We start from the raw sequence: 15,195 nt of genomic DNA on the forward strand, positions 1-15,195 counted from the left end.
TCGTTCCACAAGCAAGTGAACACATTCCTAAAGGCCCAGCTGGTTCAGCTTGGTATCTCCCAGACATATGACCCTAATACAATGAACAATGATTACTTTCAGTGATTCTGTCACTAGCTTTTTGTTCAAGGACAACTTTGTCCAGGATACTACTTTCTTTATAAAATAAAAGCAGCATCCTCATGTCATAGGCAGAGAACACAGGAGTGGCTATCATTCAGTAAGGTATGTATATGAAGGAAATCAAAGCTGAGACCCAGTCATGAGTGACCAATCTCCCAATCCAGGAGACTCTAACAATCAAGCTTAAGTTAAGCTGGATTCATGCTTAGCTTAAGGGAAGATATTCTAGACAAGGTTTCCAGGAAAGGGAAACTGGAGTAATTTTCAGATCATCTAAACTAGATTCCCAACCGCTGTCCACATTAGTCTCCACAGAAACAACGTAAGGGCAAGAAAGAGATTTACCTCCTGTGGATTTACGGCAGTTAACACAGAAACTTCATAAGACTGCCTCCCTGACTGCATGGTCACCAAGTGATGTGTCACATCAGGCACTGAAGACAGGGGACGCGGGGATCCTTCAGCAAGCACCTCTGAAACAGCAGAAAATGTTTCAATGGAGGGTGAATCCACAGATAACCCTACCTGCATTATCAAGCCTCTCACGAAGAACACTACAAACTGTGCCCTGAAACCCACATTCCTGTATTCCTTCCAAATTAGCTCCCAACTGAAGAGGTGAATCTGGGAAGTATTACAAAAGGGGGATGGGAAGAAAAGGTAAGAAGTCTTGAGATATATATCAAGAGTTGACCAGTTTCCAAAGTACCAATTCAGAGCAGTATGGCCTTCGCACCGTTAGCTGAATTGGCCGTGCATGAAATGGGGCAAAAGCTGTGGCAGCGGGCGGGTCAGGGGACCTCAGCCAACGTTTAAAGCAGCCAGCAGCGACATAAACAGCATACTGTGCAGAAGTTAGGAACTTAAATCTGGCTTCAAAGTTCTTACACAGTGTCCCTTCCTCCCGTGAGACTTTCTTCCTTAGCAATGGCAAAGCAGTTCCATGCCACGGCCGTGTCTCATACATACTTCAACTGTCCACTAGGATCCTACTATGCAACTGAGGAGGCTTGTTGTGGAAGCACATTCTGGGCCTTGTAGGCTCCACACAGAAGTTTACACAAACATGGTCACTTATACACAAAACTGAGTGGGATACGAGTAACTAAAACACAGGATCTCAGACTTCATCAGTGTAACCACTGTAAAAATCTTCTAGAAATAGTTTATACACAAACTACTTAGGTCTCTAATAAATCAAAACTTTCTCCTCTGGGGCTTTCAATACATACTGCTCTTCCAGACGGTACTGTGTAATTTAGCATTTACTCACATACTATCTTCTATTCACTCCATGTTGTCTCCCATATGTAAGTTTTGACTTCTCAACTGGATTTTAAGGTCCCTGTTTTCTACTTTTGTCCTTCCCACGGTGCCAGGCACACAGTAGGCACTGAATAAATGCATGCTGACCTCACCTGTTAAGTTTTTCAGAGAAGAGGGCCTGGCCTGTGTAACTTGGGTGAAATTTCTATACCAGAGAGGAGCAACTGTTTCCTAGACAGCCCTTTCTTTTCTCCAGAAGATATGGCTTTTGAAGGTATGGAGAAATTGCTTTATATCTCCTCTGTAAAACCTGGTTATGTTCTGTTTAAATGTTTTAAAAGTTAAGTTCTTCCATAACTGCAATAGGAAAGATAGAAATAATTGGGCTAAGATGCTAGGATTATGGATAATTTTCTTCTTAAAATTTTTTTCTCTTTATTCTTTTGTTACATCATCTGTTCAACAACAAAAATATATATATATTTTTTAACAGATTCACTTATCCATCCCAGAAACAAAGAACACAAATGCTACACAATCATACCACAGCTACTCACAAGAAATGAAATTAATTAAAACCTCCCTTATGGAGACAACCCCATTCCTTAATCCCTAGTTGTAGCCTGTTTTCCCCAAATAAAGGAGAGCTGAAAGTCTTACCATCATCAACTCCTAGGATAGAATTGGTATTTGGTAGGTTCAAGGACTCTCCACCAAGGCTGGGCTGGGAATTCATAGGCACCAGGTTTTTACTGGTTACTGAAGCCTCTTCAAGCAAACTACTGCCCATTAGTGGCTCAGCTGCACAGAGAACAAGATGTGAGAGACACGCAGCAGGCAAGGCTGTGCCTGGTCCCCATTTTCCTTCACAGGAAGCTGGCCTTTCCTTTCAGAACTGGAACTTAACCTGTATCTTGGATGCTATCTACTTCTGGGGAGTAAGAATAACTCTAGAAGGGAAGGGTGGAGCCTCATAGATAAATATCCTTGCCTGTGAGCAGCGTGTGGAGAATTAATATATGAAATGGGATGGGTCGATCCTTGGAAAGGAGTATTTGGAATGAAATAATTGATCACAGTGAGACATGGAAAAAAATAATAAAAATGAGTTATCAAATTTAAGTTAGGGTAAAAAGGGAGTCAGGCCTGACTGTAAAAAATGTTTAAACCCTCCCCTTCTATATATATAAAGAAGTCTTTATCACAATACTCAAGTGTTGGTTAAGGGATCAGCATGATTTACCATCAAACTCACTAGGGAAACTTGGAAACTACAGATTCGGGGATCTTACTCCCCAATAATTTCAGTTGTCACTTTGTACTGTTATATTTGGGGATGAGGGGTGGACAGGCAATACAAATATGTACATTTTTAAAGCTTACAGATTTCACTGTAGAGCTATACTTGGAAACCACTAGTCCATCAAACGAGACTAGGTCTCTCCCCCAACACAGGATCTGAAAATTTCTAAATAACCAGATTGGCCAGTTATTTGGCTTTTTGAACCCAGAAGATACAGCCCTCCACTCTACCCTCTCTCCTCACCGGTTTGCTCCTGGTCTTGACTCCCAGCTGCTCCCAGCTGCAAGTGATGCTTTCTCATGTGCACATTCCTACTCCCACTCTGAGAGAAGGTCTTCCCACAGACTTGACACTGATGAGGCTTCTCTCCTGAAACAGAGCAGGTTAAAACAGCATAGCCAAAAAAACAGGGTACATTTCTGGCAGCAAGAGAATGGACTCAAGACCTGGAGAGAAAAGCTCACAGAACATTCAACTAAACAGAAGAGGCTTTTCCTTCTCCCATTCTCCACCCAGCCTTGGAGGTCCCCAGCCTCAGAACCTTCATACACCAGGGAAGGCAGGAAGAGTTCACCAGGAGGGCTTAGCACGCCCATTGCTCCCAACTCCTACCCTTTCCAGACCTACTATACTGCTGCCTTCACCTCTTTGGTATCAGATCATGGCAGCCACACAGAATATTTCCTTCCCTTTCCAGATACAGTATTCCCTGGAGCTCTGGAACATGTACCATCCTCAAGGATCCCAACCCTGGGTCCAGAATACCCCCTTATCCCACCACTTCCTGCCACCACTCTCATAGTCACCAGTGTTTACACTGGTGGGTCTTCTACACAGTGATCTGAACTATCCTCTGTACCCTCAAGTCCAAAGCTCCCAGTCATCTTTCCACCTACTCAGACAACCACACTTAGAGCTGGGGCCAGAAACACATGCCTACAGGAGATCAGTAGGTGGCCAGAGTAAGTGAAATGGCCAGAACATTTCCAGAAAAGGAAAATCTATAGAGACAGAAAGCTCACCAGTGGTTGCCTGGATCTGGGGGTGGGAGCAGGAACTGACAACCAGAGGGCACAAAGGAACATCCTGGTGTGACAGAAGTGTTTGAAAACTGGACTGTGGTGATGACTGTACAATTCTATATATTCTCTATCACTGATCTGTATGTTTACAATAGGTGAATTTTAAGGTGTATGCATTATACACCAAAAAAGCTGTTAAAAGAGAACTACAATGGACTGATATGCAATGACTACATAGAAACCCATGAATTTACCAGAATAAACAAGAGCTCTGATTTCTTATTTTGAAAACTCATAATTAAAAGAAATGAAAAGAAAAGGATCACACATTTTTTTTCTGCCTTTCCTGTGCAAATTACCAAAGAGCCCTGCTGGATAGAGAAGAGACCTATTGTATACAGAAGAATTCCAGCTGATGTGAACAGAATGATAGAATTAGAAAACCACCATTTTACAATCCTAATGAAATAACTAATTCAGGCATCACTCATAGATACGGCAAAACGTGCTAGGGAACTCTACAATGTGAAGATCAAGGTGTTACCATCTGAACTCATGATAAATTCTGACAACCAAGCACTGTGTGCCTCCTGATATGATGATACAAAATGAAACAAATACAACCATTTATAAAACATCCTTGCCCAGTCTTTGAACCTTTGAAGCTTTTAGGGCTTTCTCCTATAGGAAATCTAGGGGAACAAGTTAAATAACATAAAATGAAGCAAACCAACCAATCCAGAATGTGAGACATTCCGTAAAACCCAACTAACTCTGTGGTGCAGTAAGTCTATGGCAAGAAAAAAAAAGTGAGTATAAACAGATTTAGATTAAAGACTTATTAAGTGTAATAATTTAACCAAGTATAATAATTAAAACTTATTGGATCCTGATTTAAATAAACCCACTGTAAAAGACATTTTTGAGGGGTGCCTGGGTGGCTCAGTCATTAAGCATCTGTCTTCGGCTTGGGTCATGATCCTGGGGTCCTGGAATTGAGCCTCGCACTGGGCTCCCTGCTCAGTGGGAAGCCTGCTTCTCCTTCTCCCATTCCCCCTGCTTTTGTTCCCTCTCTCACTGTGTCTCTGTCAAATAAATAAATAAAATCTTAAAAAAAAAAAAAAGGCCATTTTTGAGACAATTGCAAAAAAAACTAAACATGGACTGGGTATGAGATAAAATTAAGGAATTGTTAATTCTAAAAGGTATGATAACAGTATTGTTATGTAAGAAAATGTCTTTATTTTCTCTACTCTTATGTATGTTTGACATAATTTTATATAATAAATTTTTTTTAAAGAATTTATTTATTTGACAGAGAGTGAGAGAAGGAGAGATAGCACAAGCAGGGGGAGGAGCAGAGGGAGAGGGGGAAGCAGTCTACCTGCTGAGCAGGGAGCCTGAAGCGGGACTCGATCCCAGGACCCTGAGATCATGACCCGAGCTGAAGGCAGAGGCTTAACCCAGAGTCACCCAGGTACCCTATATAATAAAATTAAGTAAGATAAAATAAAAACACTCTACAAACCAACCAAAACGTACCTGAAGTCCCCATCTAACCCACAGGTTATCAGTTTGTCATCTTCTGCTTAGAACTTGTCAGCAGGTAAGAGCTCAACTCTGAAATTCCTATCTCTGCTTGCTTATACCTCTCTAACTCCCTCACTCCCACTGAATTGCTTTGCTGTCCTCATCATAAATAACTTCCCGTTCCTTTTCTCCATTCTTCCTGTTTTGGCTTTCCAATACTTCCTATGGCCAACCATTTGAACAATTACTTGATTCTAGAATCCCTCTCCACTCTTGAGTTCACTTCTGCCTCAGCAAACTCTGCTTTGAATAACTTCCGTAGCCCATATCTGATGTACCTTATAAAGCACCCAACACAGTGCAAATTTGCTCATCTCCTCAGAAAAGCTCTGGATTCGAAAGCAATTCAGTCAACGACTTAGCTGAGAGAATAAAGCAATTAGGTCTTTCCCCCTTGATTACACAACCCTTTCCATGCAATTATCAATAGCTTTGATTTCTGATTCTGTCATGAGCAGCAAACTTTATGTTGAACAGCTTGTTTCTTTCTAGGGTTCTTTACACCTCCCCCACCCCCACCACCATCTTTTTACCCTTATGGTTCTCCACCTTCCCTGAAATCTGTGACTGGCACGGGTTCTAGTACCTGAGTGAACCACCAAATGTTTTCTCAGGCTAGAATACTCAGCAAAGGAACGGCCACATCCTTGGGCTTCACACAGGAAAGGCTTCTCTCCTAGAGATGGAAAATGAGATAAACAGTCAGTCTTCTGATGAACTGACAATCTATTACTCTCTTTTCCCATTAACCTTATCCAGTTTCCAATGACTTGCTCAGATTTCTTGAATTTGGCCTGTGTCATTTCAGCGGGGCTCTCTATCCAGCAGGTGTCGCCTCTCAGTGGTCTCCCAGCCAACAGCCGGCCAGACAGCCCTGCCCTCCTCTCTAGAGTGGCTACCTCTGAGCATCATACTTCCTCCTCCTTCCTGGCTCAAGCACTGACCCGAGCTACACTGACCTACCCTGCTCAGTGATTCCATCCCTTTTGAGGGTATCAAGATTAACACCACATATGCTGTCAGATTTTTACCTTATATTAATTCTTTCTATGATTCAGTTTCTAAATCCACTAAAAAGTACAGATTTCTAAAGGTTATAAAATAGGTTTTACATAGTCCCACCGTCTAAAGCAAACAAACAAAAACAGAAACTCAGTCAGAGGTACAAAGAAAAATCTGTAACAATATGCTAAAGTAATTACATCCTGATAGTGGCATTATGGATGATTTCCTTTCTTCTTTGTGTTTCTCTGTAATTTTTATTGTCTATAATATTACATTATTATTTTAAAAATCAAAGATGCATGGTAAAAACTAAATAAAGCCTGTAGACTAACTGATAGTACTATTAACTTTCTGGTTTTGATATTGTATTGTGGCTACAGAAGATGTCCCTTTTTGGAGAAGCTGGGTAAGGCACGTAACTTTTTGTACTATTTTTGCAAATTCTCATGAGACTAATTATTTCAAAATAAAAAGTGAAAAAAAATCAGCGACGTAGTTCCTATCCAAAGGTCACAGACTAGTGTGAGAGATAAATGTATTCATAAATAACTTTAGTATAAATTCCTGTACAAAAACGTGCTAAGTATTCAGAAAAGGGAGGAATTCTGGGGCACCTGGGTGGCTCAGCTGGCTGGGTGTCCGACTTTTGCTTTTGGTTCAAGTCATGATTTCAAGGTGCTGGGACCAAGGGCCCCCCACCCCCACCCCATGCTGCTCAGCAGGGAGTTCACTTCTCTCCTTCTGCCCCTCCACAATGTTTGAATGTGCTATCCCTCTCTCTGAAATAAATCAATCTTTTCTTTTTCTTTTTAAGATTTTATTCATTCATTTGACAGACAGAGATCACAAGTAGGCAGAGAGGCAGGCAGAGAGAGAGAGATGGAGAAGCAGGCTCCCTGCTGAGCAGAGCGCCTAATGTGAGGCTCGATCCCAGCACCTCGCGATCATGACCTGAGCCGAAGTCAGAGGCCTCAACCCACTGAGCCACCCAGGCACCCCTGAAATAAATCAATCTTTAAAATAAAAAAAAATTAAATTAACATAATACAATCTCAAAAGATTATTTTGAGAATTTAGACACTACAAGTTAAGTACTTTCAGCATAGTGTCTGGCACATAGTCAGCCCTCATGGTAAGCCACCAAAATCAGTAGCTTTAATTACTGTTGTCACTACTAATAAAGATCCGTGGTCACTTCTGACATTTTGAGGTGAACTAAGTATAGCTCAGTCTCTCAAGTAAAAGCTGGGAAGAACTATTCTGCCCTAAAACATATTCAGTGGTAATGTCCATCTAGCAGGTATCACAGGGACATACCTGGAATGAATGGGGCCTCAGCTTGGGTTTCACTTATTTTTGGGGGGGGGTTCACTTTTTAATGTCCTTTAATTATACATGCTGTCATTTTAGCAATGCAAGAAGAAAGAAGAGACAAAGAAAGTGGCAAGAAAGTGGAGAAGAACAGTTACACATCCTAAGAGACTGGTCTTGGTTCAGTGATTAAGCTCTGACAAGAAACTTGGTACATTTTAGGCCAAGTGGCTTGATAAGTCACCCTTAAACTCTTAGAATGAGAGTCAGGGTATCTTTATTTGGCTCCTTTGATATTAACATGCTATTTGACCCAGATCAAGTCACTTTCCCATTCTGCTTCTCATGTTGTGAGGCTCCATCAAAAAAGCAAGCTCCTTAAAGTCAGGGATGTGTCTCAGCTTTGGTACTTCCTCCATCACCTTACCCCACTTAGTGGCTAGAAGAGGCTCTATATGGTTTGTGCGATTCAATAAATATTACTGATCAAAATTACAACCATGTAATTGTCGAAGATATTTGGAAATACTGATTTTGTCCATATCTCACCATATCTTTGTTATCAGAGAAGGTTACATCCCTTCCTACACTTTAGGCTCCTACAGGCAGGAATCAACACTGTCCATTCCTCACACGCAGGTGAAAGTTAACAAATGTTACTGAATTAACTGAAAAGTGCCATGAAGCATGTGAAAAAAAGAAACTCCATTTTCAGAGTTGTAGCAACAAACCTAAACCTTCACTTCTATTCCCAGCTCCGAGCCTTTCCTGAGGACAGGCACGCAAACCCCGAGCCCAAGGGTAGACCGCCTGCAGGAAGGCAGGGTTGCACACACCTGTATGGATGCGCAAGTGGTTCTTCAGATTTCCAGCTGTAGTGAACTGCTTACCACAGCTAGACTCGGGGCACACAAAGGGCTTCTCCCCATTATGGGTCCTCATGTGCACCTTGAGTCTCTGCAGCACATAGAAGCTTTTCCCACAACCTTCTGCAGGACAGATGAAAGAGCGGTCATTTCTGGGGGAGGAAAGAAATCATATAAGCAACAATACCTGAAAATGCTCTTTTCTAGAAAGGACGAATTAAATCTCCTATTGCCTTTTAAAGCAGACAGTAAATCCCAAAGCTGGATATACCAGAATCATCTGAAGCTTATTAAAACCACAGATGCCCCAGGCCTTACTCCCCACCCTCTTTTATTAAAGTAATCTCTACGAGAAAAAAAAAATAATAATAATCTCTACGCCCAACGTGGGGCTTGAACTCACGACCCCAAGATCAAGAGCTGCATGCTCTACCAACTGAGCCAGCCAGGTGCCCCACACCTTACTTCTTGAATACTGATTTCACAGGTTTATGAATGACACCCATGCTTATATATTTTAAGTTTTCCAAGAAATTATGTTTTATAATGAGATTCCAGAACTCTTGTTCTAAGATGCTTAGGTGCCAAATGTCTTATTAAATATTTATGAGGAATGAGGTAAATGAGACAATGCAAACCTTTCTATTAAAAAACAAAAGACATCTTAATCATGAGTGAACTGGAGCCCTGGCTTTCCTTTAATCTGTCCACTTGGGGACAAGCTCTTCCAGAAGCATCAACATTCTTGAGCTCCAAGTATGGCACCTCAGATATACTCACCGATGCGTTTTGAGATGGTACTTGAAGTGAGCGGGCCACACAAATGTCCGGTCACAGCCTTCAACTGTACATTTGAGCTTCTTTTCCACTTGAGGAAGGGGCCCAGAATCTTTGGGCTGCCCATCACCAGAACTGAGGTGGACATTTTCTCCTGTAACAGAGTCACATATTTGTAATCCAGGGAAGGAAGCTGCTGAGGTACTTTGGTTCAAACAATAAAGCTCCTATATTTTACTCCTACTGATCAGGAAGCAGATAACTCTCTTCAGCTTCCCTCGCTCTCTTTATATCCACTTAACAACGGAAGTGAGCGCACAATTTGTTCCCATCCCCTTACGCCAGACAATTATCAAAAGCCATCATGCTTCGTTTCACAAGACCAGGCCTCTCTGGCAAATATAAGAAATGTCCACAATGGTTTCACATAAAAAAGAAGAGTTAAACCTATCCTGCATTACACAAATTGTCAGGGAAGCATATATGTCAACACCCGGAGAGGGATGCTAAAGATGGCTTCTCGTTCTAGGTATTAGTAAACTTGTGTTTATTCTAGGAGGGGCAGCCATTCTGGCTTAGTTCTGAGCTTATGGTTGTGACTTCTCTGCTAAATGATCATTCTTAGATTTCTATCTTCTGAGGTCAGCCTGGCTATTTCTACCATTTTAGAGAATAAGAACAACCCTCCAATTTCCTGTGCCACTTCTCTTTAAGAATGCAAAAGCTCATCTGATTTTATAATTTCTAACCACATTTTAAAAAGCTAGAAACAACATCAACTGAAGTTTTTTGTTCAACAGAACAAAAGGAAGGAAGAAGAGCATGCACCTCCCTTAAATTTAAGTGAAATCAGTTAATTAAAGCTTTATATAAATCCCAGATTCACAGGTAGTATGCCTTTTCTTTAATTTTCTTAAAGATATAGTTGGACATCAACAGAGAAAAATATTTATGACTACTTAATTTTGCTACAAACAAATGGAGTTTATCTTCTTTCTAAGACATATACCTCAGGAATAAGATTTGTTTTTCCAAATTTCCCTCTCAAAAGCCAAGAACAGGAACAATAAATGTGGTACCCATCATATTTCCTGGAACCTGACAGCTGATCAAGGTTTCCATCCCGAATATTAATCTTAATTCTCTTCCTCTCCTACATGTTCCTTTTTTTTTTTTTTTTTTTTTTTTTTTTTTTAAAGATTTTATTTATTTATTTGACAGACAGATCACAAGTAGGCAGAGAGGCAGGCAGAGAGAGAAGGGAGGAAGCAGGCTCCCTGCTGAGCAGAGAGCCCGATGCGGGGCTCAATCCCAGGACGCTGGGATCATGACCTGAGCCGAAGGCAGCGGCTTTAACCCACTGAGCCACCCAGGCGCCCCCTACATGTTCCTTGCTGTACATGTCACCAAGTGCTAATCATAAAACTAAATGCTCCAAGGTCAGAGTAGAATCTAAGATGCCTTTTGCTAGTTACTTTTAACTTTTTTTCTTTTTTAATATCGTCCCACACCGTTTTTTATTTAATTGAAAAACAGCTGCACATAGGTAAATTTTAAACAGTACAAAACTGTATATACCATAAAGGAAATTTCCCACCAACTCCAGAGCTCCAGCTAATTAATTTCTAATGAAAGATCAATAGAAATTAATATAGAAATTTAAACCTCTGACATTTGGGACTTTGTGCATTCGATGTTGTAGATACAATGAGAACACTGATATAATCATGTAATTTAAAAACTGCTCTGAAAATAGTGAATTGCCTTGTATTTGAGTCCTTATGAAACTACTCCTTAAAAAAACACAGAGCACTGTTTGCCGAAGACGGATTAGCTTAAAATGACATCAAGCAACGATAGTTTTGGATATTTAGAGATCTGACAAACTGGATCCCCCCAAAAAGAGAAAGACAAAGAAATTCAACACTTTATATGGCACGTGTTGTATAACACTGTAAACACTTTAAAGATCCCACAGTTATGTGAGGTCTTTGCATTCAGGATAAAATTTCCAGCAAGAGTATCATATATAGTATGGGTCAGTAAACTTACTCTGTAAAGGGCCAAATACTAAGTATTTTTGGCTTAAAGGACCATATGGTCTCTGTCACAACTACTCAACTTTGCCACCAGAGCAGCCAGACAATTTGTAATGAATGGATATGCCTGTATTCCAACCAAACTTTATTTACAAAACAGGTGGTTATTTGGCCCTTTGCTAACCCCTTATATAAAGCATCATATACAAAATTTAAATTTATCTGTATTTCAGTCAACTTAGAGGTGAAGATGTGCTCTGAGAAACTGCTACAAGACTCACAAAATGGCTTTAGTAACAACAAAGATATTTATGTTAAAGATGCATTTAAATACTGGATAAAATCATTATGTTAGTGGGTGAAAAGCAATATTAAAGTATTTCATGATTCAAAATGTGTGTGGAATCAAAATAATAAAATTTTCAAAAACAACTTACAGTGTTTACTTTTATCTGGATGCCTAACAGTTTATATATCTAAGTTAGCCCCCTGAAAAGGTTTTATGGTATCATCTCATTGACAAAATAGAAGACTCTCATATATTTGGGCTCATTTTATATTCAAGTATACAAGGTAGTTGTTAGGTAGTAAGGTAACATATTTTGAGTAATATAAACACCCACACAATGCTTTGCTGGTTATAAGCATCTCCCAGAGAGACTCTCATTTAAATCTCCAAAAGAACCCCATCAGGTAAGCTACTCAATCTCTTGTGTTCTGAACACGAGAAAACTGCGGCTAAGAAGGTTAAATCTCCTAGGCAGAGGACCAGGTCTGGATCCCAGGTCTCCAGACGCCAAGCCCTAAGTTCCCTCCCCGCACAGCTTCTTCCTGGCACATGCAGCGCTACTTCCTTAATGCAAAGAGATGTAGATGGTTTCAGGATCCAGAGATTAGTAAAAGCATCTCAGGGAGAATCTGAACTTTACAGCCTCCCCAAAATGGTAAAACTCGGGGCGCCTGGGTGGCTCAGTGGGTTAAAGCCTCTGCCTTCGGCTCAGGTCATGATCCCAGGGTCCTGGGATCGAGCCCCACATCAGGCTCTCTGCTCAGCAGGCAGCCTGCTTCTCCCTCTCTCTCTGCCTGCCTCTCTGCCTACTTGTGATCTCTGTCAAATAAATAAATAAAATCTTTAAAAAAAAAAAAGGTAAAACTGGCCATTCTAAAGAGCACTACGGTAGTCAAAGAAGAACTAATTATTCTGAAACTAAGAGAAGTCTGAAGTTCTCTTTGCAGTGACACAGATGGAGCTAGAAACTATTATGCTAAGTGAAATAAGTCAGTTAGAGAAGGACAAATACCATATGAGCTCACTCACAGGTGGAATTTAAGAAACAAAAGAGCAAAGGGGGGAAAAAAACGGAGAGGCAAACCAAGAATAGACTCTTACCAATATAAAACAACTGATGGTCACTAGAGGAGGGATGGGTGGAGGGGGGGATGGGTGAAACAGGTGACGGGGATTAAGGAGTGCACCTGTGATGAGCACCCGGTGTTGAACCACTATATTGTATACCTGAAACTAACATTAAGCTGTATGTTAACTAACTGCAATTTAAATAAAAACTTAAAAAAAAAAAAAAGAAGTCTGGAGTTCTCCATGTAGAAAAGATTTGGGTTAATGTTTCTAAAACTGGAATATTCTGAAATATTCTCAGAGATCCTTGAGAAAGTTTCTAATTTTTTATTTTCACTTGTACCGTAATCATAGAATAGTCATAAGCACATTCTAGATCATCCACATGCACTGCAAACAGTCATGTACCAACATAAAATTTCAGTACTTTAAGCTTGGTTTGTGATAATGATAATGTGTATCTTACCTTAATAACTTGCTGTAGTACCTTAACTGTCACAGATTAAAGAGAAAATATAGAAGCAGCTCTAAAACAAAAAGTATTATGGCATGTTACATAAGCAAAGGTTGTGCAATGGTTCAGGGGTGGTTTAGAGTTGTGGTCCTAAAGCTTTAACATGTATTGGAACCACTGAAAGGGCTTACTAAAAGAGCACATGTTTCTGACTCAGTAGGATGAGGCCTGCGAATTTGTATTTCTAAGTTCCCAGATGATGCTGATGATCCAAGGACTATATCTGAAAACTACTAGACAGAGAAAAGTGGGACAGAGTTATTAGTATAGGCATGCTGAACTCAAAAGTAACAGCACTACAGACTGGATATTTAAGGTCATATGATGAAAGGGTTCCAAAAAAAAAAAAAAAAAAAAAAGCAGAGATAGCTACTGAAATTGCTAAATTGCTATGAGTAGCAATTCAGTTTCGGCAAAACACCATCGTCTGCCAAAATAAAATATTAACTTTATTTTCACTGGTTTTGTAGTTTTATTTCTATTAATTGGTAATACTGTTTGGATTTTATAATGGTATAAAAGCTCTAAGTATAGGTAACAGTACAATAAAAACAACTCAAGGTAACATCTTGATCTGTGAAAATGTTTTCCCTTTAAAGGGGCTCTGCACATAATTCAAAGCTGACAACTGGGAATGCTAGTGGTGTTGATTTTGCATGTGAATCTGCCAGAGCAAAGTTATTTTATAGAAAATAAGACAATGTACACATTCTAGCTGTCTGCTCTTACCAATAAAATAACTTCGATTACAGTCATTGCATTACCAAAATCTCCATGCAGAATACCGGAAATGAAAAACATCGCAGGGGCCTCACCATTGCTGCTGGTTTTTGCATTCTTTGCCAGCTGTGCGCGAGTAGCAGCAATCAAACTATCATGAGCCAACTCCTGAACCCGGAGGAACCATGGAATGCTACTGTCCGTGCTCTCACCGGAGAGGAAATCATTCCCTGAATCCTCTGCCTCATCTTGTACAAATACTAAGTGCTCAGCTGAAGAGCCCAGACCTGGAAGAAACAAGAGGATATGTGAAAGTTACCCACCAAGTTACCCTTTTACCGGCCCTGGCTCAGATACTTCGTATCTGGAACAGCTGAATCCGCTCCTGCAGATTTTCACCTCTCACCTCAAGCTTCTGTTCTCCTACTACATGAGGTTCTCACTTTCCACTCCCAGACAGGCTTATCTTTCTTACCTCCTCTGGTTTCAGAGGCAAAGCTGTCCCCCCAGGGCAAGCAAGCGAGGATCCTGACCCTATCAGTCATTTTCTCTCGGCCATCTGCAAGCCATTCCTCTCTACTGGCCACCTTACAACCTCCCCTCAGAGCCTTTAAATGTCTCGCCCACCTTTGTTTTTAAAAAGAAGAGAAAATCCCAAGTACTTCTCTAGCTATTCACTCACAGTCAAGTTTCCTGCCAAGTGTAACTCCCAACTTTTGTATCCACTTTATCATCGGTCACGGTTAGAACCCTGGCCTTGACCTCTACCATCTCAGTAACAACTGCTCTTGCTCAGGTCACCAGACATACACTTCCCAGTCCTCCCCTCACTAGCCTCTCCTGTGGTATGTGGCATGACTTACGACCTTTTTCTTCTTTTAGACATCTTCCCTCTCCTGGCTTCTCCCATTCCACTCTCCTGTCTTCCTTATCCCTCTCTAGCAGCTCCTCCCCACTCTTCTGCTACTCTCTTAAATGTTTTTTTCCAGGGTCCCAGATTTGCCTTCTTTTCTGTTTATGCTTCTGAATCAAAGAATCCGTGCTCACTGTTTCATGCATTTCCTGAATGCTGATAAGCACCAAAACAACTTATTTCCCACAAGACATTTCTAGAACTCTGTTTCTAACTGTCTAAAGGACACCTCCTCATTAATGTCCCTCTGAAATCCCAACATCAACAAGCAGAAACTGGACCTAATCATCCTCCCCCCGACCCTGTTCTTGGGCTCACTATCTTGCTGAATGGCACAATCTAATTTCCCAAACGAGAAACTTCTGAGGCATCCTAAAGTCTGCCTTCTC

The 15,195-nt window shown here is 40.7% G+C and overlaps 1 protein-coding gene across 4 annotated transcripts in view; it reads right to left on the minus strand.

Moving 5' to 3' along the window:
* ZNF410 (zinc finger protein 410) overlaps window positions 1–15,195 on the minus strand; it is a 39,074-nt gene that overhangs the window by 5,145 nt on the left and 18,734 nt on the right. For 2 of the 4 annotated variants that reach the window (XM_080808268.1, XM_080808269.1), the window contains 7 exons: window positions 13,989–14,180; window positions 9,267–9,417; window positions 8,457–8,638; window positions 5,891–5,980; window positions 2,936–3,061; window positions 2,050–2,190; window positions 469–596 (listed from right to left, as the gene is read on the minus strand). In XM_080808268.1, coding sequence (XP_080664394.1) covers window positions 469–596; window positions 2,050–2,190; window positions 2,936–3,061; window positions 5,891–5,980; window positions 8,457–8,638; window positions 9,267–9,417; window positions 13,989–14,180 — 1,010 coding nt within the window. Of the gene's footprint in view, window positions 1–468; window positions 597–2,049; window positions 2,191–2,935; window positions 3,062–5,837; window positions 5,981–8,456; window positions 8,639–9,266; window positions 9,418–13,988; window positions 14,181–15,195 lie in introns of all 4 variants that reach the window. The other 2 variants (XR_013967106.1, XM_080808270.1) reach the window with 2 other exon arrangements.

Source organism: Martes martes, assembly GCF_963455335.1.
Source record: "Martes martes genome assembly, chromosome: 7".
Taxonomy (NCBI): domain Eukaryota; kingdom Metazoa; phylum Chordata; class Mammalia; order Carnivora; family Mustelidae; genus Martes; species Martes martes.